Raw genomic sequence first — 23,623 nt, forward strand, 5'->3', positions numbered from 1 at the left:
ATTGCCCAAGTGATAATTTGTTTACGAGAGAAAAGCCATTGATACCATACAAACTGATTTGGTTCCAAATATAAAGTGGAAATACATACCTTTTGTGTGTTTTGCACATTACTGAGATCGAAAAATTGCTCCATCTGTAGTATCCATGTTGCGGGATCCTTGCCATCAAACTTCCTCGTATCGATTTTTGGAATATGGTGGTTCTTAGATCCAACATTAGAGTCTATGAAATCATGATTAACATTTATTTTTTTCTTATCACGAGTTTCCTTTACTACCCTTTCACCATTAGTAAGTATTTCTTGTAGAAAATTTATCAAATCTGTCTTCAAATCTGCCATGCCTGTCTTCAAATCTGTCTTCAAATCATTCATCTTAGCTTCCACGTCATTCATCTTAGCTTCCACGCCATATATCTTAGCTTCTACATCTTTCTTGAAACCATCCATCTTAGATTCTGTTACTTTTTGTGCGAGTGACATTTGTTGCACTTGGTCTCGTAATTTTGATATATCATGTTGCATTTATTCCTCTTCTTCATAAGTCATACTAGAGCTTTCAGGTTGCTTACTAAGTGTTTGCATTTTCTTTCTTCGGGGCATCAATTACCGATAATGATGTTTTACTATGCCCTTTGAATTCCTTCAAAATAAATTTTCAAACCAAGCTTAAGAAAAATTTTAAAAAAATCTAGACACCTTTTTTCACTTTGTAGGAGCTCAATATTGCATCTGATGTATCTCTGTAATTTTAGATCTTCCAGTTCTGAAATTGCGACCTGCGGTAGCCCTCTGCGTCCTCTTTCCAATGCCACCGGTCTAATTGAATTTAGATTCTCCAAGAAAGAGTTATGCACAATCTCCCAAGATGACCTGATTATATACCTTTTCAGAAAAGCGAACTTGTATGAAGTACCACGTGTCACTGTGTCGACCTTAGGATCTGAAAATATACACATGAAACTATAGTCTGTCGTCTTTCTGTAACTTCTTACGAAATTTCAATCTGATGCACAAAACAAAAGTTATGACTATTTTCCTCAGGTCACCTGTTTGGAATATAATTCGGGAGTCTGCAAAAATGCCAACTTTCTCAGATGATATCTTCGCAAATATAGCGCAAAAAGCTCTGAAATTCAGACCTGCGCTTTAGAACGATTTCGGCCCAAATGGTTTTTTTTAGCGTCTGAAACGTCACAGAAAAAAATTATAGCACAAATGCCACGATGACTTGTTTGGAGCAGCAAAACCCTAGAATTCAAAGCTCCGATACCAAATGTTATGAAACCAGCTCACAAAAAGATAGAAAATATAGATCAACACCTTAGAAGTCAGCCTCTTCGAAGGGGCAACCTCCTTTACATTACACAAATGAATGATTCTTTGATGATTCAAATGACAAAACCTTCTTTCTATATAGGAGTCTAAGGAGTCACAATATAACCAAGTTGACCTAACAATAATAATATAAAGGCACAAAAATAACAATAAAGGGATTCTATGGGGCACAATAATAACAATATGGGGACAATAGGCGCACATCAATATTAATAAGAGATACAACTACAATAGTAATGGGGTAATCAGTAGTATTATAGGGACCTAACAATCAAGTTCTTCATCATCCCCGGAACATACAAAGCATCCATGACCTTCAAAGGAGGCAAAGACTCCCTCTCAAAGGTCATAGTCCCCACACCAACAACTCTCATAGTGCGGTCATCTCCTAGTACAATCTCAATATCAAGTGCCCTCCCTACAAGCTCTGAAAAGAACTCTCGTGCACCTGTCATATGGCAGGAAGCCCTGTTGTCTATGTACCACACATCGGATGATGTACTCCTACTAGATGTAGAAGTAATAAACGCAAAGTCCTTGTCAAACTGTGAAGCAAACTGCCCCACCTCTATTGAAGTTGCAATACCCTTCTTCCCCTTGTTCTTCCTCTCAGGACACGTAGCAACATAGTGTCCCATCTTCTGACATGCCCAACATTTGACTTTGGATATATCCGTATTTTTCTTCTTCTTCTTCTCTTTTCCCTTAGTCCCATCTGATGAGGCCCCTTTCTTGGCCTTCCCTTTGTTCTTCCCCTCAGCTATCAAGGTTACATCCTCCTCATCTGCTATCTTCACCCCACCACTACCAATTTTCTGTATCTCATCCTGCACACAATCAGCTCAGAATTTGTACCAATTTGGAAGATTCTCCCTAGAGGTAATAGAATCTCTAAAGACCTCCCAAGACTTAGGAAGTCCCGCTACAGCTATCCTGACTAACTTTGTGGGTCCAACTGCCTCACCAATAACAGTCAAATCATCACGTACCTGTTTGACCCTACCAAGATAGTGACCTACACTTTCAGCCTTTGTCATCATGATGTTCTTCAATTGTTCTTTGAGTACCATCTTCCTGCTCTCATTGGTACTCTGATAGAGAGTGGTTAGAGTTGTCCACATCTGATATGCATGTGTTTCCTCTCACCTGAGGAACCACATGATCCTTCAGATTGTCCATCAAAATCTTTTTCGCTTTTGCATTATTTTTTGTGAATTCAGCAAGTTCATCTGCAGCAGTAGGAGGTACAACCGCTTGCTGCACTATGTCCCAAACTGATACCTCCTCAAACACTATCTGAATTTTTTCCTTCTAAGCGGCATAGTTTGATATCCCATCTAGTCTGTCCTCTACCCTTAAGAACATGGCCATGACTGTTGTCCACAATTTACAAAACCAAGAAAATGGAGAAATAAACTTTCCAGCACACCTTGTTGTCCCAAAGGTTCAGTCTGTGTGAAATTTCACCTTGTTGTCCCAAAATATCAGTTTGTTGTCCAAACCACTATTTGTTGTCCCAAACTATTGTCTGTTGTTCAAACTGCAATTTTCAGCCTGAAAGCTCTGATACCATGTTGAAATTTGATGGCTAAAAAGTTTCCTACAATCCTACCCCAACTTTAATTTCACCTTATCACTCTCATTCAATTAAATGCCCTTTCCCATAAACATACATTCAACATATAGAATTCTGGAAACGAAATTTTCAGATTAAAACACATGGGACTGTCAACACATGTTGAAAATAAATATGGACATAAACAGACTAGCAACATGCATAAAAATACACAGATTTTTGGTCAACTTAGACCCAGGCAAAACCCCTTCAATTTTCTCCGGGGAAAACCTGTTAGAGAGCTCTTCAAATTTATTTATCTTTCAAGTTCAGGAAAAATACATTTGCAGACAAAACAAAACAGAAAAATACAATTTATCTCTTCAGGTCAAAACTCCTTGAAAATCGTGCCCACTTTGCCTCGATTTCCATGCCCACTTGAAGTTAAAAATATGTATTGTACGAATACGTACTGTACTATACAGATTCCATACAGAGTTTATGGATTTAAAAAAAAAAATCTCAAAAGCTTCTCTCGAATGGCGTGAAACGCACAGCGTTAAATGTTGTTCATTTTATACCTTCTGTTGTCTTCTATGCCTTGATTTTCATGCCCAACTTTGCCCAAAAATCACTCCTTCAGTGTGTTGCAACAAATTTCTCCTTTAGAACTTTTCTCCAGTTCTCAGCCTCCTTTCTCCAATCTGCTCATGAAGAATGAATGCAATCTCTCTTCTCTTTTCCCCCCTTTGCTTCCCTAAATGACTTTTGGGTAACCTTAAGATCTAATGGCTCAGATTTATTTAGATCAAGGGATGAGAATAAATGTGCATTTCATTTTCACTTTCTATTTTTTCAACTCACCCATTAAATAAATTACCCACATTGTACTTTATGTCTAAAACTTTTCACTTTATAATTTAACATTGGCTTTACCACTTATAAAGTCACTTTCACTTTATAAAGTCACACTTAAGAAAAAATTATTTTGGACACTTTTCCCTAGGTAGAGACTAACCCATGGGAAACCACTTGTCAAATGTACATTAAAAATCAACACCCTTGTGGGGATAATATTCACCACCAAACACCAGGAAAGAAACCACTGAGGTGAAAGTGGCGGCCAATCTCTTGTTTCCATAAGACCTAGGTTGCCTAATGAGGGTTTGCACTAGGCCTGCTAGATTTTGCAATAATAGTCACCATTGTTATTGGATGTTTTGCTAGTTCTATACCATCAAGATGCCTAGCTCAAATCATCCCCCAGGTGAGGTGCACTAGTCTACAACAACAGATTTACTCGAGAAATGTAATGAATGAATGTAGGGAAGGATCCCTTGGGTTTTGGCACAAGGTTTTAACTTTTACTCATCCAAAATGTCAAATTTGCATGAAACCTTAAATGAAATTTTATCAAATAATTAACATAAAATTTGGAATACCTTGACAAGGAGTTAGCTCACCATGTTGTCGCCATTGTCGCTATGCATTGGGCTAATTCTAGGCCATCAGGTGCCTATTTCAAATCCTCCCCTATTTGAGATGCACTACTCTATGGCAACAGATTTACCTAGGAAATGTAATCAATGAATGTGGGGAAGCATTCGCTGGATTTCAGCATAAAGTTTTCCTATTAAAGAAAAGATATTTGGACTATCTTGCAAATTTATATGAAACCTCCAATGGAGCAAATATACATTATCTAAGAAACTATTTGTATGCCTTGAAGATGAGTGGTGGACATTGTTACTGGTTATATAATACAGACAGGGTATGCGTGGTCAACTTATTAGCTGACAACATATATCCAAAGGGTCTTGTAGTCCAAACCATCGATGAATTGAATGAAATCCTTTTAACTTTTTGTGACAGGTTTGAATCTCACTGATGAGGTGGTAGGATTGATCCTTTGATGTGCTTCGTGGCATGTCGCTATAGGAGAAACAACAAGGGGACAGATTTAATCAGCAAAAATCTTGCCAGCCTTTTAATATGAAAACATTGAAGAAGGGAAGAAATATGCACAAACCAGTACCGATGAAATAATGCAAAAACCATAGAGGAAGGATACCATCTGTTATTATTGTAACAACAAGGGACATCATGTGCACGATTGTTTCAAACACATGCAAATGAACAGTCGTACAGAAAAGTATTCGAATAATATTGCAGAGAAGAAGAATTTTGAGACACCTGATGAAAATAGACAATAGCTCATAGTCTTTGAAGTAAAGTTGTATCAAAGTGTAGTATTTATGATATTTTGAGTAATTCCATTACCCATTATCAAGGAAGGAAAGAAAGCATGAAAAGAATACGAGGAGAAACGATGCAAAGGGAGGGTATATAAAATTATAAATACAAATGTTAAATTAATTTTGAGAACATTTAAGAGGGTAAGGTTGGCGCAAAGAATAAATAATGTGCACTAATAATAATTTTTTGGTATACATGATTCTTGAAAGCCGAAGGGACACAAGTTGAGACTCTAGGTTCTTTTATATAATTGGTATCAAAAACAATACTTTCACAACAGATTAAAGCCATGACCACCCTTTACAAAAGTGGTCATCCTAGCATCATTACATCTTCCACACTAGAAAATGAATCAACTTACTTTCTGAGCATCTCCATCTAACCATGCAAGAGTAAGGCGTTTTTGCTGGAAGGCATATGCAGCAACTAACGAATCTGGAAGAGATGATATACTGACTGTGTCCGGAATGACCTCATTTGTAAGATTATCTTGGACACTACGCATAGTCTGCAAGTACAACCATCAGACTTGATACTCAAAATTCTACAATATAATAACCAACAGTCAAATAATACTCAACAAGAAAACTGTAAGCATGGAAAAGATCTTAGTTAGATATATAGCATACTTCACGTGCTTTACCGAGTGTAGAGCCAGGTTTTCCAGCAACAATGACACAGTACCAGGTCAATGTGTCGTTACCAGCTCGAGAGTAACCTTTGACATCGCATCCAAGATCCATAGAAGTTATGCTCCTCAGCTGTGGGAGAGCTGCAAAAAGGCATACCAGTTGAAATCAAACCAATGTTCCAAATTACATATCATTCCTTCTTAAGTACTGGTGGACAGTTATAATGTGACCCCTAAAGATCCCTTTTGTGGTTTTTTCCTCCCAACAATTGTAGGATATGTTAAAGAATTCCTCATAAAATTTAGTACTAATGCATCCACAACTACTTGAGGCATTAGGTCTTTGACAGATATAGTCCCAAGTAAAAAGGAAACTAGATGCTTTTCATTTGACTGCCAATCCAATTTCTCTTGATTTCATGTGCATATGTGCTTCACGGTTGGAAGGAGTTAGGATAACTTACAGGCTTAAGATATGTATGGAATGGAGTCTCTATTAATGATTGCTTAAGATCTTGGTGTTCAAATCCAGCCCTAAAATGGTTTGAAAATCTTCCTTTGATTGTTGACTGGTGTATTTGGCTTACTTGCAATGCAAGTGTTTTTTATGATAAGCATATACCTCCTATTCAATGTGCAGTTCAGAGTAATCTATCCTAGATAGTTCATCACAATCTCGCAAAGAAAACTCCATCAGGCAGGTTTTGGCTGAACAGATTAACAGGTTGGGAGCCTAAGCATATCTTGATGCCCCTGTCAAGAAGACCCCTCTACCTGGGGGGCTGGCGGTGTCCTCCATCTAAATGACTCTCATATTTTCAAGTTCAAGACTCTTTCACAACTGTGTGGTGGTGATAATCTGGATGCAGGGCATCAATAACCTGTAAAATTTAATGATAAGGTCCATGGCCTATTTTCGATGAGATTCAGATGCTAAAATCAAATTCTAACTCTAACTCTTTTAATCAACTCTACAGGGAATAAAATGATGAAGTGAATGGCCTTTGAAAAGACACGTCTTCAGCCGGAATCCAGTCTGTGGCATATACAAGAGATCAAAGATGATCAGTCCACAGAATATATTCATACCTCTTTTTTCTGAGTCTTCTCTGCATGACTGTGTATGCAGTTTTACTGGTGTATATGTGACATGTTACCCCTCTTTCAGCAGAGGTACTCCTAAACTTTTTGACCATGCCATTTGTAAGCTCAAATGTGTGTAATTTATAGCCCTGTAAAGCCATCTGGGATGAAGTGTAAAATCATATCCTAGATCCTCAATGGTGGACTGTCATGGCAAGTCTTTTTAGCTTCATTTTCATGGTGCCTGGTTTTGTGGCCCTGATGACTTCAACCCAATGTTTTAAAAAACGGAACTGGTTACCGGACCGGTCCACCTAATGAACCGGGTTTTGAACCGGAACTGGTCGAACCGGGACTGGTCAGGTCTAAACGAACCGGTTAAAAAAATACATTAAATAATTAATTTTTAATGAAAAAACTATTTTTAAGATTTAAAACCATGATTCCAAGCCAATATAAACAAACTATGCAAGGTTTGCTCATCTATATACCATGAAAAGGTGAATATATCAAAATGGCATCGAGTGCAATACATATCCGCAACCAAATACATAATCAATGAGGCTCTAAATGGCCTCTGGAGTCCGAAAACAATGCTCTAAGCTATGGGGTCACTGAACTACTACAAGTCTACATATCAGTGATCAACAACATGATCACTCCTCATCATGATCAAACTCATCACCACTACTAGACAAGAGATCATCAAAATGAGCTACATAAATAATATGCCTCCGAGTTTGAGGACTCCTACAACTCCTCTACAACTTTAGTAGTAGCAAAAATAGACATCAAAACTACAAATCACTAATCAACATGGTCGCTCATGAAACTCATCATTGATTCAATGCTACTAGAAATACATAAACATCATCAACAAGAGATACATGAACATCATCTAGCTCAAAGTCTTCAGACTTGGATTGCTCAACCTTATAACATGATAGAAATTGAAAAGGTTTAACATGCCTAACCAAGGTTTGAGTGAAGGGTTCATCTCCTCAACCTTATAATGTGGTAGAAAAATATTAGCATGCCTAACCAGTTGTTTTCCTTTGGGTGAAGGGTGCATTCTTGTTAAGGCCATGGTAGAGGAGTTCAACAATCAGTACCACCAACATCAACAAAGTTCAACAATCAATGCCACCACGATCAAGGTTCTTAAAGGGCTTCATGATCTTGATCAAATACCAATCTCATACCCTCACACATGATAGAATCAAATGGAAACATTGCAAACCCCCAAACCATGAAATCTTGAAAACCATTAAGTCTGCTGAATTTTGAGTGAAATCTAAATTCTAGTTTACAGATGAAATCCAACGAGGTCGAAACCACTCTCAAACATCCCGAGTCATTTCATGGTAATGTTAAAAATTTAAGTAAAAGGATGAAAATGAAAATTAAAGGAAATGTCACTTTTACTTTAAGAATTTAACATTACCATTAATTGCCAACATTGTTAGGGTTGAGATGTGTCAAGAAAACGAGAGGGTAGGCATGTTTTTCTTGGAAGGATTATTTTTGGAGAAAAACAACCCCAAATTTCCCTCAAACCAACTTCAAAACTCACAAAAATGCATTTTGTGGGCGTTATAATTGCCTGGCAATAAACCGGCCGGTTTAGGACAAAACCGGCCGATTAGGACAACACCGACCAGTTTGACCATAAACCGGCCAGTTAGGGCAAAACAAAGGCGACATGAGAAGGTAAACTGGGTTTTTAAGCTGGGTTGACCCGGTGGGACTGTTAACTGGCCGGTTTGACCAATTACCGGTTCAGACCGGCCGGTTTTTAAAACACTGCTTCAACCTAGTGGGCTATAACTCCTTGCCTTGATGAGCATTTCTTATGTCTTGGGTTGGAATATGGGCATCATGGAGGTGGACATATTACAAAACATGATTTAAAGGAATGCTTATTGTTTAAAGCCCTATAAAGGTGATCACTTCCTGAAAGTTCCTCTTTTTCCCTCTATCCAGGCACACCTATTTGTTCCCCACATGGACCATCTTCTAATGTATGCACACCTCTTTGCCCATGGCCATCATTCTTCATGTAAGTCTCACAATTCACTATGCATTTGCACTCCCCAACACAATGTCCCACATCCTCCAAGGTAGAGAGAAGGTCCATTGCAACCTCCAAGCCAATCCAAGTCATCTCCAAGTCTAAGCACTCAAAACACTCACCTAGAAGCACCTTGTCAACCATGTGGTCATCACTTCAAGGGTGCCAACTTCACTTGGGGCAGTCGTGAGGGACTAAAGAAGCAATGTGGCACATATATTGAGCAAGCAAGGTGTCAAAGCAATTTAAAGATACTCATATGGATCAGGATCAACTCAAAACAAAGCAAGATGGAGCCTTAAAGTGCACTTTCAAGCAACAATTGGACCAAACGGAAGATGCCACCCACCTTCTACTAGACATTGGAGGGATCCATGGCTCCAAGGGAGGAACATTGAGCAAGTTAAGCAAAGGGTTGGGCCTCCCAAGCACTCAAAGAATAATTTCAAGCAAAATCAAGCCAAATTTCAAAGAAATGTTGGACTTCTATGCCAAATTGATCCCTCCAAGCAACATCTCTTGTGGGGAGTCACCTCAATTTTGAGCATTTTCAGCATTGTAAATGATATTTTTTTACAATTGACTTAGTATCCAAGCATTTTGTGGATGACAAGTCACCTTTCTCTTTGGAAAAGAATAGGGGAAAGATGTTGAGAGCCTCACCTATAAATAGAGAGATCCTCCTCCTTTCCAAATCATTGTGAATTTTTTAGATCATTATCCCATAATGTGATTATTTTCATGAAATTTTGGTATTGACATTGGAGTCGTCAATTCTTGGTTGTTCTGAATCATTTTCAAAGTCAAATTTTATGATTAATTCAAGACTACTACAAAGAATAGAAAAATTGATCCCCTGGAGGGCATCTTTGTCACTTGGAGAGGGACAACTAGGGTTTAACTCTCACTTCTCCCTTGTTGGTGTGAGGTAAGTTTCGATTCTACTTGTTGGGCCTTTTACCCACCAAAATGGGTAACCCCATAGAAGAAAACTTTTCTCCTGCATTTGACAGCCAACAGCCCCTGACATTCACTTCTTGATGATGATATGCCATCTGCATCAACCATGCACCTTTCACCATCTGGCATTCCTCTTAAATGAAGATGGGGTTGCTATTCAACAAGTATTTTGATCATTTTGTTATCAAGTGCTAATATTTGTTGTTTTTGGTATCAATTATGGATGAAGGGATGATCTGCAAAATTAAGCGATCTTGATTGCAAATATGTTCTCTCACCTTACAGGGGGGTTAATCCTCAGCCATAGCCTAGTGGGACCTCGCTTGAGGCCTTAGGGTTTGGGAAACTTGAATTGAATTAGCACATTCATTCTACCTTACAACATACTTAACACTTTCCATGTCACATTAGAAGCCCTCTTTATGTACCATCTCAATTCTTTGGTATAACTTGTCATCAATTGATTGATATTTGGGACCCTCTTATCCACATCCTTGAGTAGGGCCAAGAAACATTGCCTTGGAGGTTGATGTAGCTAAAAGAATGGATAACCATAATAAGGCCACAATGAAAGAAAAATAAAAAATGCAAAATATGGCCAGGATGTAAGATAACGCGTGGGCAAAAGCCTAGCATGAGCTCTAACCTCCTCATTAGCCATCACTTGGTTCTTGAGAACTTGATGCTCCTCCTCATTAAAATGAACCCTTGCAAAACCCACCCTGATGAGAGATAAATTGTCTCATCTTTAATGGTAAAATTAACTGATATACCATAAAAAGCAAGCTCTGACCCTTAAGTTATCCACCCAAAATAAAAAGCATTATTATAAAGAAGTAAAAGGCGCACTAGAGAGGTGGAAATGTTAGTTTTTGTAGCACCAGACAGGTGTTCTAGTCTTGATTTGTCTCAAAGAGTCTAAGAACACGAGATCTTTAAAACCCAGAAAAGGTTTCGCGAGATAAGTTTTCGAAACACCTTAATTAAATTAATTAACCATCATTTAAATTTTTGCTAAGTCTAACATAGGAAAACTGGTCAATTGATAGGAATTAATTAAGGAAAGGTGAGAATGCTCTAGAAACTCACAAGGATTGAGTTTGAGATGATCTTAGTCATTCATGGAGATCTAATTGTGGTCGTTGGTTCACCAACATGAGATTATAAGAGCTAGACGATGGGGGTAAAGAAGATAAATCAAAGAGAGTTAGTTCCTTGGCAGATTGAGCTATCCAGTTGCAAAGGCAGAGCAGGGAAAAAGAGTTTGGGCTAGAAGAATGCAGGAGTGAGATTAAGCGAGTAGCAACAGAGTATTCCAAAAAAGATTCCCAGAAGTAGAACAGTAGAGTAGGGAGGTCGAAATATTTATGCAACGAGGCCAAATAGCCAATGCGATTAGCTAGAAACCTAGTGCGAGTTGTCGGGCGAGGGTTTGCATTGTTGTCGAAGGTTAGATCGAGCTCTAGAAGGCCAAGTGAATTTCTTCCAATGGCAAAGAGAAGCAGGACGACTCAATTGGAGCCAGCTAGCAGGCTGTACGAATTTCTCCAGCCAGGCCATATGCATTTCCAGTCTAGTAGTGCAAATTGCTAGGAGGAAGAGGAGTTGGAGAGAGGCCGAGTTGTTTGCAGAGGGTGATAATTTATCTCCAGATTATTTTGTTCAGGATTGCCAATTTGGCATGCATATTTTTGTAATCAGATTTCATTGTTGCATATAATAATAGAACCCTCATCTGCTACATCATTTTTCCCACATTGGTTTTTTTAGGGGCATTTGTCCAAAAATAACGATGTCAATTTTATTGTGTGTGTTTTCTCTATTTTCCCAGTTGCAGTATTATTTCCGCAATGCATTTTATTTTTAGTGAAAATTGCAATTGTGATTTTATTCATTGTTTGTCGTAATAGAAAATAAGTTGCACATAATTATATTCAGTTAGAAGAATAATTTCTAGTTGCTACAATAGAGTGAAAATTTCACATTGTATCAGAGCAAGTTTGAAGAAAGATTAGTGGCTCAGTAACAAGGGAGAAATTTTGCAGCTTCAGAGGGAGTCTTTGGGCAAAATTTATGGATCTACGCAAAGGCCACCAGGGAGTGCAAATTAGTAGAGGCAGGGTTTCGTTTTTAATTTTGTAGGTAGCAAAAAATTCGTAGAGCCTCAAAAGCAGAGATTTGCAAGCAATGGTGTTGTTGGAAGCACTTCCAACAAACAAATCAATGAATCCGTTGAGCAGATATGTGTTAAGTGATTTTGCATTCTATTTTTCGATAGCAAATCAGCATTAGGTGGAAGAGAAAAGCACATAGAGGAATTTCCAGAATTTCTCAAAGGGTTTCCAAATCCAGTTTTTAGGTTGAGATCGAAGATTTCGAGCTGCAGTTGATCGTAGCATTTTTGCCAATCAGGGAGTGCAAGCTTTAGGAGTAGCAGATCGTGTGCCAGACAATGTTTTTAAAACCGAAACCGGTGACCGGACCGGTCCACCTAATGAACCGGTTTACCGACTAGAACCTGTCTAACCGGGACTGGTTTGGTCTAAATGAATCAATTTTAAAAAAATACATTAAATAGTTAATTTTTAATGAAACAAAACTATTTTAAGATTTAAAACCATGATTCCAAGCCAATAGAGACAAAATATGCAAACTTTGCTCATTTATATACCATGTAAAGGTGAATATATCGAAATGGCACCGAGTGCAATACATATCATCGAAAAAATAGCACAATACATAAGCAATGAGGCTCTAAATGGCCTATAAAGTCCAAAAATAATGTTGTAAGCTATGAGGCCATTGGTGTACTACAAGTCTACAGTGTACACATGATAAATCATCAATTTCATCATCACTACTAGCCATAGGATCATCATCAGGAGCTACATAGACATCATCTGGTTCAAAGTCTGAAAATGCCTCATCCTGATCTGCAACCTTAGTAGCAATGCCACCAATAACAATAGAAGTGGACCTAATGGAAGCACGAGTTTGTCGACCTGCACGACTAGTGCCTTCCATTAGTTCTTTGCCTTCCCTTGATGCCACTATTGATCGTAGTTTTAATGCCGCCACAAAATCTGCTTCATCCCCCGCTTAAGCCATGTCGATATCAAAATCAGCCTCAAACACAGGATCTTCAGTGTCCTCCACCCATTCTAATGTTGGATCAATATCGTCCAACACAATGGGATCTAGATCAGGTGCTTTGTTCATCATTTGGTTCCTCCTCAGTCGAAGGTTGTATTGCACGAAAAAAAGATCATTTAACTGCTTTTTGTTCCTTAAAGGCATGGAGAGGGTGTTTTTGGAGGAAAAACACCCTTAATTTCCCACTAAAACCCCTAAACTACCTTGGAAAAGATGCATTGTGGGTCCTTGGTCGGCATGGCAGGTAACTAGCCAGTTTAGGACCGGTTAGGTCAAATTTTCCACCACACAGCCTATTAAACCGGTTTTTTTCACCATTTCCAACCGATGGGCCTGCTAACCGGCCGGTTAGACCGGTAACCGATTAGTTAGGCCAGTTTTTAAAACTATGGTGTCAGATTCCAGAGAAGAACTTCTGAAAGGTTGAGTGAGTTTCCCAATTAAGGTGTTGCAAGCAATGTGAGAATCGGAGAAGGACTTCCGGAGGCAAACAAGAGTAGATTTGCGCATTCTAGAAGGGAGTACAAGTAGCAGAAGGAAGGTCGAGTTGGAAAAAGGAAATTTCCAATTCCAGTCTCAAGTTTATTTGAGATTCACAGATTTTGCAGCTTTGTAGAGATGGCCACAAGAGATTACCAGAGCAATGCATGTGAGTTGGCTAGAATGCAGATCTGGACAGCATATTGACTTCTAGTTGTCGGGGATAGGTGCAGGGGGGAGTGCGAGCTGTCAAGTGCGAGTCGCAAATCGAAGAAATTTCCCAATAAGGGACAAGACTCAATAAAAGATAGTGGGGAACCAAATCCAGGAGGATGTGGACCTTGATTCTCCTGCATATCAAGAGGGGTAGGGTTCAGTGCAAATGCAGCAAGGAGATCAGTCACATCATTTCCAGTTGTTACAGCAAGACCATCACCTTTGCTACAGGGGGGCCACAGTACCATAGTAGCAGGTTTAGCATTAGCGAGATGCAATCAGATGACTATTGTAGATGTTATGAATACAATTTATATTAAAAATAATAAAAATGTAAAGAATAATAAACATAAATAATAATTAATTAACTAGTAGTTAGTATTGAAGAGACGAGTTCTAAGGATATGTCCGTTAGTGAAGAGGCACCTACCTAGGGTATATAAGTAGGCCCTCACCTTCATTTGTAATCATCTCATCAATTCTATATACATTATTCAATATACAATTACTTGTCCTACTATGGATGTGTACATCTTCCAAGTCTTTTGAAGATTATTGATGCATATACGAAATTTGTTAATTACATTGGTATCAGAGCATTCCTCTGAGTATACAAACATTGTTCGTTACATTGGTATCAAAGCCACGTTGGCAGATCCTGGCCCTTGGCCATCAACTCTTAGTCAACCTTGTCGTCATCACAATTGAAGCAATCGCTACACCAAATTCAGAGTTTCTCCATTTCGCTAGGCCTTTGGCCATTAAAATTAAAAGAAGAAAAAAACATTAAAAAATAATAAAAATAAAAAATAATATATATATATATATATATATATATATATATATATACAATAAAAAAGGGAGAGATTATAACCCATATATTTATTATATAAAACGCAGTCGGTTCACCGCAATACAAAGTTCGAGGACTAGTCATTGTTGTAGCCATAGATTCAATTTAGAATTTCTCTAATTACAATTTTAATCGAAATCCGTACATTCACTCCCATACAATTGCTCAGCCATTTGAAGCAGCGTTGCGAAAATTGCGATATTATCGGCAAATCACGATTTTTTGAGTTTGGCGATATTATCGTCTAATTTTTACGCTAATTTTTTTCTCAAAAAATCACAAAAAAATTGCGATTTTTTAGGAAAAAAAAAATCTCTAATTTTTTATGAGGAGGTGACACAACCTACCCAGGCTACCCCTGTCACTAGTAGAGGACGTGATCTACCTCCTGTAGCCATTGTTTTACAAAACGGCCGAATCGACTCCGACTCGGCCGAGTCGAACCGAGTCGATGGCCTGGGCAATGAAACGGTGAGCTACCCGGTTCGGTTGATCGAGTCACATATCTGACTCGGTCAACCCGGCCGGGTCCGTTATGACTTGGCCGAGTCAATGTAGGGACGGCTGGGCAGCGTAACAGTTAAAAAAATTTCACTTTTTTTGTAATTTTTTACAAAGTTAAATGCAGTTTATGGATTCTAAAGGGTAATAGTAATTTGTTAAATGCTTTTGGGGTCCATTTCCCCCTCCCAAACCCTATTTAAGACAGCCAAATGCTCTCATTCACTCACAGCAGTCTTATGCATTTGAGTGAGAGAGTCTTCTTTGAGAATTAGTGAACAGTTCTTGAGCTTGTTTTGGAGCAGCAGTGAGGAGTCTTGGAGGAGCATTGTCTCTGGAGTGAGGAGCTTCTTGGGCAGCCATTTGGAGCAGCATTGAGGAGCTGATTCTTGGAGCAAGCTTGAGGAGGCAGTTTGTGCCTGGAGGTATTTTTTTCCACCTCTATAAATCTGTTTTTGCTTAGTAAATTTTAGGTGCATATCAAGAAAGCTTAGAGAGTGTTTTTTGTCAAATAAATGAACATTGAATCATTTTTTTTTTTTCATTTTCAGATTGTTTTCCTAGTCAAAAAATGGCACCTAGAGCAAAAGATCCTGCTTGGGCATATGTTGAAATGGTTGATAGTCAGATGCATTGCAAATTTTGCCATAGGAAAATTAAGGAAGGTCCTGGGGGCATTAATAGGCTGAAACAACACTTGGCAGGGATTAGAGGACAAATTACCACATGTACCTTTGATGAAATTGGGGAGATTAGAAAGAATGTGTTGGCCAGCTTTGAGAAATTTAAAGCAGATAAGGCTAGGCAAAAAGAGATACAGGCTGAAATTGGGAGGAAGAGGGAGATACAAAAAATGATGGCTACCAACCCCCACTATGATTTTGAGGGTTCTTCCTCTATCCCTCAAACTGAGGCATCCAACCCTTTCCGTTATGTTCCTCCCTCTTTTGGTTCTGTTCAAGATAAGGGAAAGGGTAGAATGAATTTGACAAAGGGTGATGTGACTATCAAAAGTTATTTCACTCCCTCCTCTCCATCAGATGCACATGGTCCTGAAGTTAGTAAAGGTCAAATTCAGCCCACTTTAGATGACCATTGGAAGAAAGAAGTGAGGGAGACTGCTTGTGACTACATAGCTAGATGGTGGTATGATGTTGATATCCCCTTTAATGCTGCTCGTTCACCATATTATGAGCCTATGTTTGATGCCATACATGCTGCTGGAAAAGGCTTCAAAGGCCCTACTATGCAAGAGCTAAGGGGGTTTCGTTTGCAGAAAGAAATTCAATCCATTAATGAGTATTTGCAAGAGTTCAGGGACTCATGGGCAAGAACAGGGTGTACCATCATGTCAGATGGATGGACTGATCAAAGAAACCGTACCATCATAAACTTTCTTGTCTTCTGCCCACAGGGAACCATGTTTTTAAAATCAGTTGATGCATCTGATAAGGTAAAAGATGGCCACTTGTTGTTTCAGCTATTGGATGAGGTTATTGAGGAGGTGGGGGTGGCTAATGTTGTTCAAATCATCACAGACAATGCCTCTAACTATGTTCTTGCTGGTAAACTGTTAGAGGAAAAACACAAGACCATCTTTTGGACCCCATGCGCTGCACATTGCATAGACCTCATGCTTGAGGATATTGGAAAATTAGATTGGGTCAGAAACACTGTAGATAATGCCAAAAGCATAACAAAATTTATCTACAATCATACACTGGTTTTGAGTCTCATGAGGAAACACACTGGAGGCAAGGATATTATTAGGCCTGCCATCACTAGATTTGCTACACATTTTTTGACATTGCAATCTATGCTTTCCCAACATAGAAACTTGCAAAAGATGTTTTCCAGTGATGAATGGAATCAAAGCAATTGGTCTAACAAACCAGAAGGCAAAGAATTGAAAAGGAAAGTCCATGAAGAAACTTTTTGGAGAAAGGCAGCAGAGATTGTGAAGCTTGCTGAGCCACTAGTTAAGGTGTTGCGGTTGGTGGATGGGGAAAGGTTGGCTATGGGCTTCATTTATGAGGCTATGGATCAAGCAAAGGAGCAAATAAAGACAGCATACAAGGATAGAGTGGCAAAGTATGGGCCCATTTGGGCAATCATTGATGAAAGATGGAACAATCAACTCCATCGCCCTATACATGCAGCTGGGTATTTTTTGAACCCACGGTATCATTATAAAGCTAGAGAGTCAGGAGCTTTGAGGGGGGAGGTCAGAGATGGACTAGTTGATTGCATTGAACGCATGATCCCATCGGAGTCTGATCAGCTGGAGATACATCAACAGGTCACATCCTTCAGCAATGCAACAGGTACCTTTGGGAAGAACCTAGCAAAGATTGCAAGAGAAGCAGATGAGCCAGGTAAACAAAAATTTCAATTTTCAATTTCTTAATGGTTTTACAGTTTTACTTTTTTATTAAAGTTTGTTAAATCATTTATAATTTGAAAGTTAGATATAATTTGTAATTTTGTTGAGCTTCAGCCTTCATCTAACTCATAATTCATTACACTCCTATGTTTTTTGCAGCACAATGGTGGGAGGCCTTTGGTGGCCAGTGCCCTCAATTGCAAAGGTTTGCAATTCGTATTTTGAGTCAAACTTGCAGTGCATCTGGGTGTGAGCGCAATTGGTCTGTCTTTGAGAGGATTCACACAAAGAAGAGAAACCGTTTGGATCAAAAACGGTTGAATGATCTAGTTTTTGTCCAATACAACCTTCGGCTCAGACGAAACCAATTGCTGAACAAAAGACCTGATTCAGATCCCATTGTGTTGGAAGACATTGATCCAACATCAGATTGGGTAGTGGAGAGTCGTCCACCAGAGTTTGATCCTGATGAGGATCTTGATGAACTTGAAGTTGAACATCCACTTCAGCCTGTTCAGTTGAATGCAGATCCCAATCCACCAGCCTCAATCTCACAGCCAGCAAGGAGTAGGACTCCAGTTGTAGGTGCTTCCTCTGCTCAGCCACGACAAAAGCGCAGCCGCATATCTACTCTATCTCAGCTTGCATCTGCTGCACAGCCTGCTAGTGGTACTGGCACCACTTCTACTGTTGCAGTTGGAGACGATGATGATGAGGAGGAGCCATGGGGCCCCTTGTCTGACTCTGATGATGATGATCCAGAGATTGGTCGAGATGATCTTGGCTCCTCTGGCAGTAGCTACTAGCCAGTAGTACTAGTATTGGAGTCTGGTCACCATCACAGTTTACTTTTGTTGTAGAGGCCATTTCTAGCCTCCTTGGTTATTTGTATTTTGTTTTGAGTCTTTGATCATGTATGACAGTTGACTATGTATTGCCATTGGGTACCATTTTGATATAATGGATTGGTTCATGAGCCTACTTTGATCATATGTTGTCTTCCATCTATATTATAATGCTGTGTGTTTGGAAACATGAATGAAAATCTTTAAAATTATGTTTAAAATATTTAAAATTATGTTTTTTTATAAAAAAAATAAATATTTAATGTATTTTTTACAACGACCGAGTCATTGAAATCGAGCCGGCCGAGTCATTACCGTTTCGGAGTCGGAGTCGGAGTCGATCCTCTGCCGAGTCGGAGTCGGAGTCGTAGTCTTAAAACATTGCCTGTAGCTCCTAGTTCTTCAACTTCTCGAGCACAGCAAAGTCCACTGCCAACTCCACCGGCATCTACATCTAGAGGGAAAGGGAAAGCTATTGCATTTTCGCGCAAGAGGGGCAGAGGAAATCAGTGGTATTAGACTTTAGTTATTTGGTTCATTTCATTGTATATGACATTCTGACTCATGATATGAGATACATTATTATATTTTCTATTGATATTTTGAGGCTGAGTTGGGACTCAAAGAGTCAGGACATGATTCACTGTTGTGTGATGTAGCACTAGAAATGATATTACACATCTTATATATTAGTTCTTTTATCATATTTATGTGTCAATGTATTTATTTTATGTTGTTGATGATTTAGATATTAACAAAAAAAAAATATGTATTTTACGATTTTTTCCCTATTTTTACGATTTTTTCCCCTTGCCGATAATATCCCGATAACAATAACTACAACATTGATTTGAAGAAACTAAGGTTAAGTCACATAAAAAAAATTGGGTTGCGGACAGGTCGTGCCCCTACATAGTATCAGTCCATAGCTATTAGGTTGTCATAAACAACATTCATATGGTCTTTTGGAGGGCGTCGTGGTTAATACAATTAAGTAAGAGTTAACAATTTTTTTTCCAAAGTGACTATATCCAATTGAAGGGCCTTTTACATATGGGTTTTTTTCGATATATGTAGTGGTAATTAAAAAGTACCTCTACAAATAGAAAAAGAGAAAGACCAATAAATATAAATATTTTAAAAATCAAATATTTAAAAAAAAAATATATATATATATATATATATATAAAAGGAACATTTAGTAAGTAAATAAAATAAAATATTTTATTTGGAATAAAAATTATATTTAAGAGAAAAGTTATTAAAAAAAAATTGAAAAGGTCGCTTATTATTGGCATCAAAGTATTATAGATGAATTCATCGAGTCAATTTTTCAAAAAGAATGGATTATAATCAGCAAATGAAAGAAGGAAAGATGAGTCCTATAACCAAGTCAACATTTTGGACTAAATGTCCATTTTGTCTAAATGAAATTGGATATACATATATTCAAAAAAATTGCAAATTAAGTTGTCCAGTGTGTGGAAGATTATTTAGTATGGAAGAACATCAAGATAATGAGCAAATTCAAATGAAAAGATTAAAGGAAGAACTTGCAAAACTACAATAAAAGAACGAAGCATCGGAAAGGAAATATAAAGACCTCGAAAATCAATTTTATAAAGAATCAACAGAAAGTAATGACGAAATTTGGCATCTAAGGGACCATAATAAAAAATTACTTAAGGTCAAGAAGTAAAAAGATACCAAAAAAAAATTCGAGGAAGAAAACGAATGTCTCGAGAACATGTTCAACAAGAGTCTATTACAAAAGGAAGAAGAAAATTTGTGTTTAAAAATTCGGAATCAAAGGTTATTAGAACAAATCAAAAGTACAAAAGATAAAGAGAAGGATCCTAAGGTCAAAATCTACAATTCAGAAAATGACGAACTTTCACGTCTAAGGAAACATAACCAAAACCTTCTTACACAAATAAAGAAGCTTAAAAGTGACAAGAAGGCACTAAATGACAAGTTAGAACAACTTACTCAAGAAGAAGTATTGAAGTCTCCACTCGTAACAGTCCAAGTTGAAAATAAAGAAACAAGTATCGATCTAGTCAATATCATAACTCAAGAAGATGAGAAACCAACAGAATTTAAACATATTCAAATATTGCAGTTCAAACAATGGAAATTCCAAGTGATGATTCCATAGCCAACTAAACAACATCACCATTTGAAGCGAATCAAGAAACTGCCACACACATGATAAGAGAAAATTAAACTACAAGAACTCCTTATCGACATCTGAATCACAAGGGTGGACAACTAAGTCACTCTACATATTTGAACCATTCAGAATTGAAACAACATATTTATGTTCCAAAGAATACCGAAGTTTGTAGAATCCAACCCTATGATAGCAATTATTTACAAATTTCCAGTGTTCGGAAGATTCCACAAATGGTTAAACTAGGATGGTCTGATCCATTCTCAATCCGACAAATTTCTTTATCACTCAAAGCATCATATCGTCTTGTATCAACGAAGATGAAGGTTCTGAGACGAGAAGATATTCAAAACAAGAAAAGAGATCAAGCCCTTTCATTATTAAGCTCTGAGGACCAAGATTTTTGAAGAGGAAGGAAATGTTATGAATATATATATATATATATATATATATATATATATATATATATATTAAAAATAATAACAATGTAAACAATAATAAACATAAATAATAATTAATTAACTAGTAGTTAGTATTGAAGAGACATGTTCTAACGACATGTCCGTTAGTGAAGGGGCACCTGCCTAAGGTATATAAGTAAGCCCTCATCCTCATTCGTAATCATCTCATCAATTCTACATACATTATTTAATATACAATTACTTGTCCTACTATGGATGTTTACGTTTTCCAAGTGTTTTGAAGATTATCGTTGTGTATACAAAATTTGTTCGTTACAATCTCGTGTTCTTAGCCTCTCTGACAGAAATCGAGACTAGAAAATTTGTTCAATGCTACAAAAATGAACACTCTTTCTTAGCGAGGAAGGTTTTCACTCCCATAACATCTTCCCTCATGCTACTAATGTTTGACATCTATGACAATCTGCCACTTCCCACCAAGCCACTGTGCATACTCTGATTCATCTGCGAACTTTGTAGCTGAACCATATTGCATCTGCACTGCTGTTGACACTACACTGCTTTGCGTTGCATCTGATCTCATGTTGCTACTATTGCTGCAACTATTGCAACTGAGAACTAATCAATTGTCGACATCTCACATTGTTGATGCTTCTATGTTGCCACTACATTGTTGCAGCCATTGCAATTGTGTGTTCTGATGTGGTTACCTCTCAGAATTTGAAGTGTTGAGCTAGACTCCCTCCCTCTGAAGCTAGACTCCTTTTGAGTCGCGATCTCCCACTAGGAAATGTCACTTTTTTTCCAGCAAAGCCTCTCTACTGCAACTCGCACTCTTGTCTGCATGTTGAACTGGACTGCGTAGTCCTACTGTGGGAAAAAAAATTAATCTTGTCTTCGGAAACCCTTTCCGATAGTAACTCTACATCCCATTGCTCACTGACACTACTTGCCTTCCTCCGGATCATCTCTCGGCATTGGTGCACAATCTGTAGCCTCTACAACACGAATCAGTTAACTATTTCTGGCTAGAATTGTGCCTTGCTCTTTGTAACTGACAAATTCACACTAACTCCCTCGGCTTAATCTGTTGGAATTAACTCAACTTCCTTTCCTTCTCTGGAAAACAGGAAACCTCTCTCGCTGGAACTGCACCTACACACTGCGACTGGGAAATTCCACTGTCTATGTCACTACAACAAGCTCGGCAACTATCTCACATGTACTAACTACAACTAGCTCTACTGTTATGAATATAGTTTATATTAAAAATAATAAAAATGTAAATAATAATAATTAATTAACTAGTAGTTAGTATTGAGGAGACATGTTTGAAGGCCATGTTTGTTAGTGAAGGGGTGCCTGCATAGGGTATATAAGCTGGCCCTCACCCTCATTTGTAATCATCTCATCAAATATATATACATTATTCAATATACAATTACTTGTCCTACTATGGATGTTTATGTCTTCCAAGTGTTTTGAAGATTACTGTTGCGTATACAAACTTTGTTCATTACAATGGTATCAGAGCATTCCTCTGAGTATATGAACTTTGTTCGTTACAGAGATCTTCAAAACCCAGAAAAGGCTTTGCGAGATAAGTTTGTGAAACGTCTTAATTAAATTAATTAACCATCATTTAAATTTTCAAGTCTAACTTACGAAAACTGATTAATTGATAGGAATTAATTAAGGAAAGGTGCGAATACTCTAGAAACTCACACGGATTGAGTTTGAGTTGATCTTAGTTGTTGATGGAGATCTAATCATGTTCATTGATTCACCAACAAGATATTATAAGCGGTGGACAATGGGGATGAAGAAGATACATCAGAGAAAGTGAGTTCCTTGGCAGATCGAGCTATCGAGCTGTAGAGGCGGAGAAGGGAAGAAGAGTTTGAGCCAAAAGGAATGCAGGAGTGAGATTGAGGGAGTAGCAGCAAAGTATTCAAGCAGAGATTCCCCACAGCAAAACAACAGAGCGAGGAGCCCAAAATATTTCTGCAGGGAGATCGAAAAGCCAGTACGAGTAGCCAGAAACCCAGTGAGAGTTGTCGGAAGAGGGTTTGCAGTGTTTCCGAAGGTCAAATTGATCTCCAAAAGGCCAAGCGAATTTCTTCCAGTGGTAGAGTGAGGCAGGATGACTCACTTGGAGCCAACTAGCAGGTTGTACGAATTTCTCCAGCTAGGTCGTACGCATTTCCATTCGAATAGTGTGAATTGCTAGGAGGAAGAGCAATGGGAGAGAGGTCATGTTGTTTATAGAGGGAGATAATTTTTATCCAAATTTTTTTGGTCAAATTATTTTTTGAGGGTTGGCAGTTTGGCATCCAGATTTTTGTACTCTAATTTCACTGTTGCATACAATATTAAAACCCTCATCTATTGCACCGGTTTTCCCACATTGGTTTTTTTTTACGACATTTGACCAAAAATAACAGTGTCAATTTTATTGTGTGTCTGCGCTCTATCTTCTCAGTCCAGTATTGTTTCCACAGTGCATTTTATTTTTGGTGAAAATTGTAGTTGTGATTTTATTTGTTGTTTGTCGTAATAGCATATAAACTGCACATAATTATATTTAGTTAGAAGAATAATTTCCAGTTGCTGCCATAGAGTGAAAATTTCACAGGGAAAAGCAAGCCGAACAGGTATCTCAAGCCTCCATGATTGCTCCCTCCATAGTTGAGAAATCTAGGTG

The 23,623-nt window shown here is 38.0% G+C and overlaps 1 protein-coding gene across 1 annotated transcript in view; it reads right to left on the reverse strand.

Annotated features, from left to right (window-relative positions):
- LOC149165109 (DNAJ heat shock N-terminal domain-containing protein) overlaps positions 1 to 23,623 on the reverse strand; it is a 424,936-nt gene that overhangs the window by 102,661 nt on the left and 298,652 nt on the right. Inside the window, exons 15-16 of the mRNA XM_089432244.1 lie at positions 5,778 to 5,920; positions 5,510 to 5,656 (exon numbers count right to left, since the gene is read on the reverse strand). Of these exons, the coding sequence (XP_089288370.1) occupies positions 5,510 to 5,656; positions 5,778 to 5,920 (290 nt within the window). The remainder of the gene's footprint in view (positions 1 to 5,509; positions 5,657 to 5,777; positions 5,921 to 23,623) is intronic.

This window comes from Pinus tabuliformis, chromosome 5_1 (genome assembly GCF_031772625.1).
Source record: "Pinus tabuliformis cultivar Carrire ecotype Pingquan chromosome 5_1, CPIR1, whole genome shotgun sequence".
NCBI classification, from domain to species: domain Eukaryota; kingdom Viridiplantae; phylum Streptophyta; class Pinopsida; order Pinales; family Pinaceae; genus Pinus; species Pinus tabuliformis.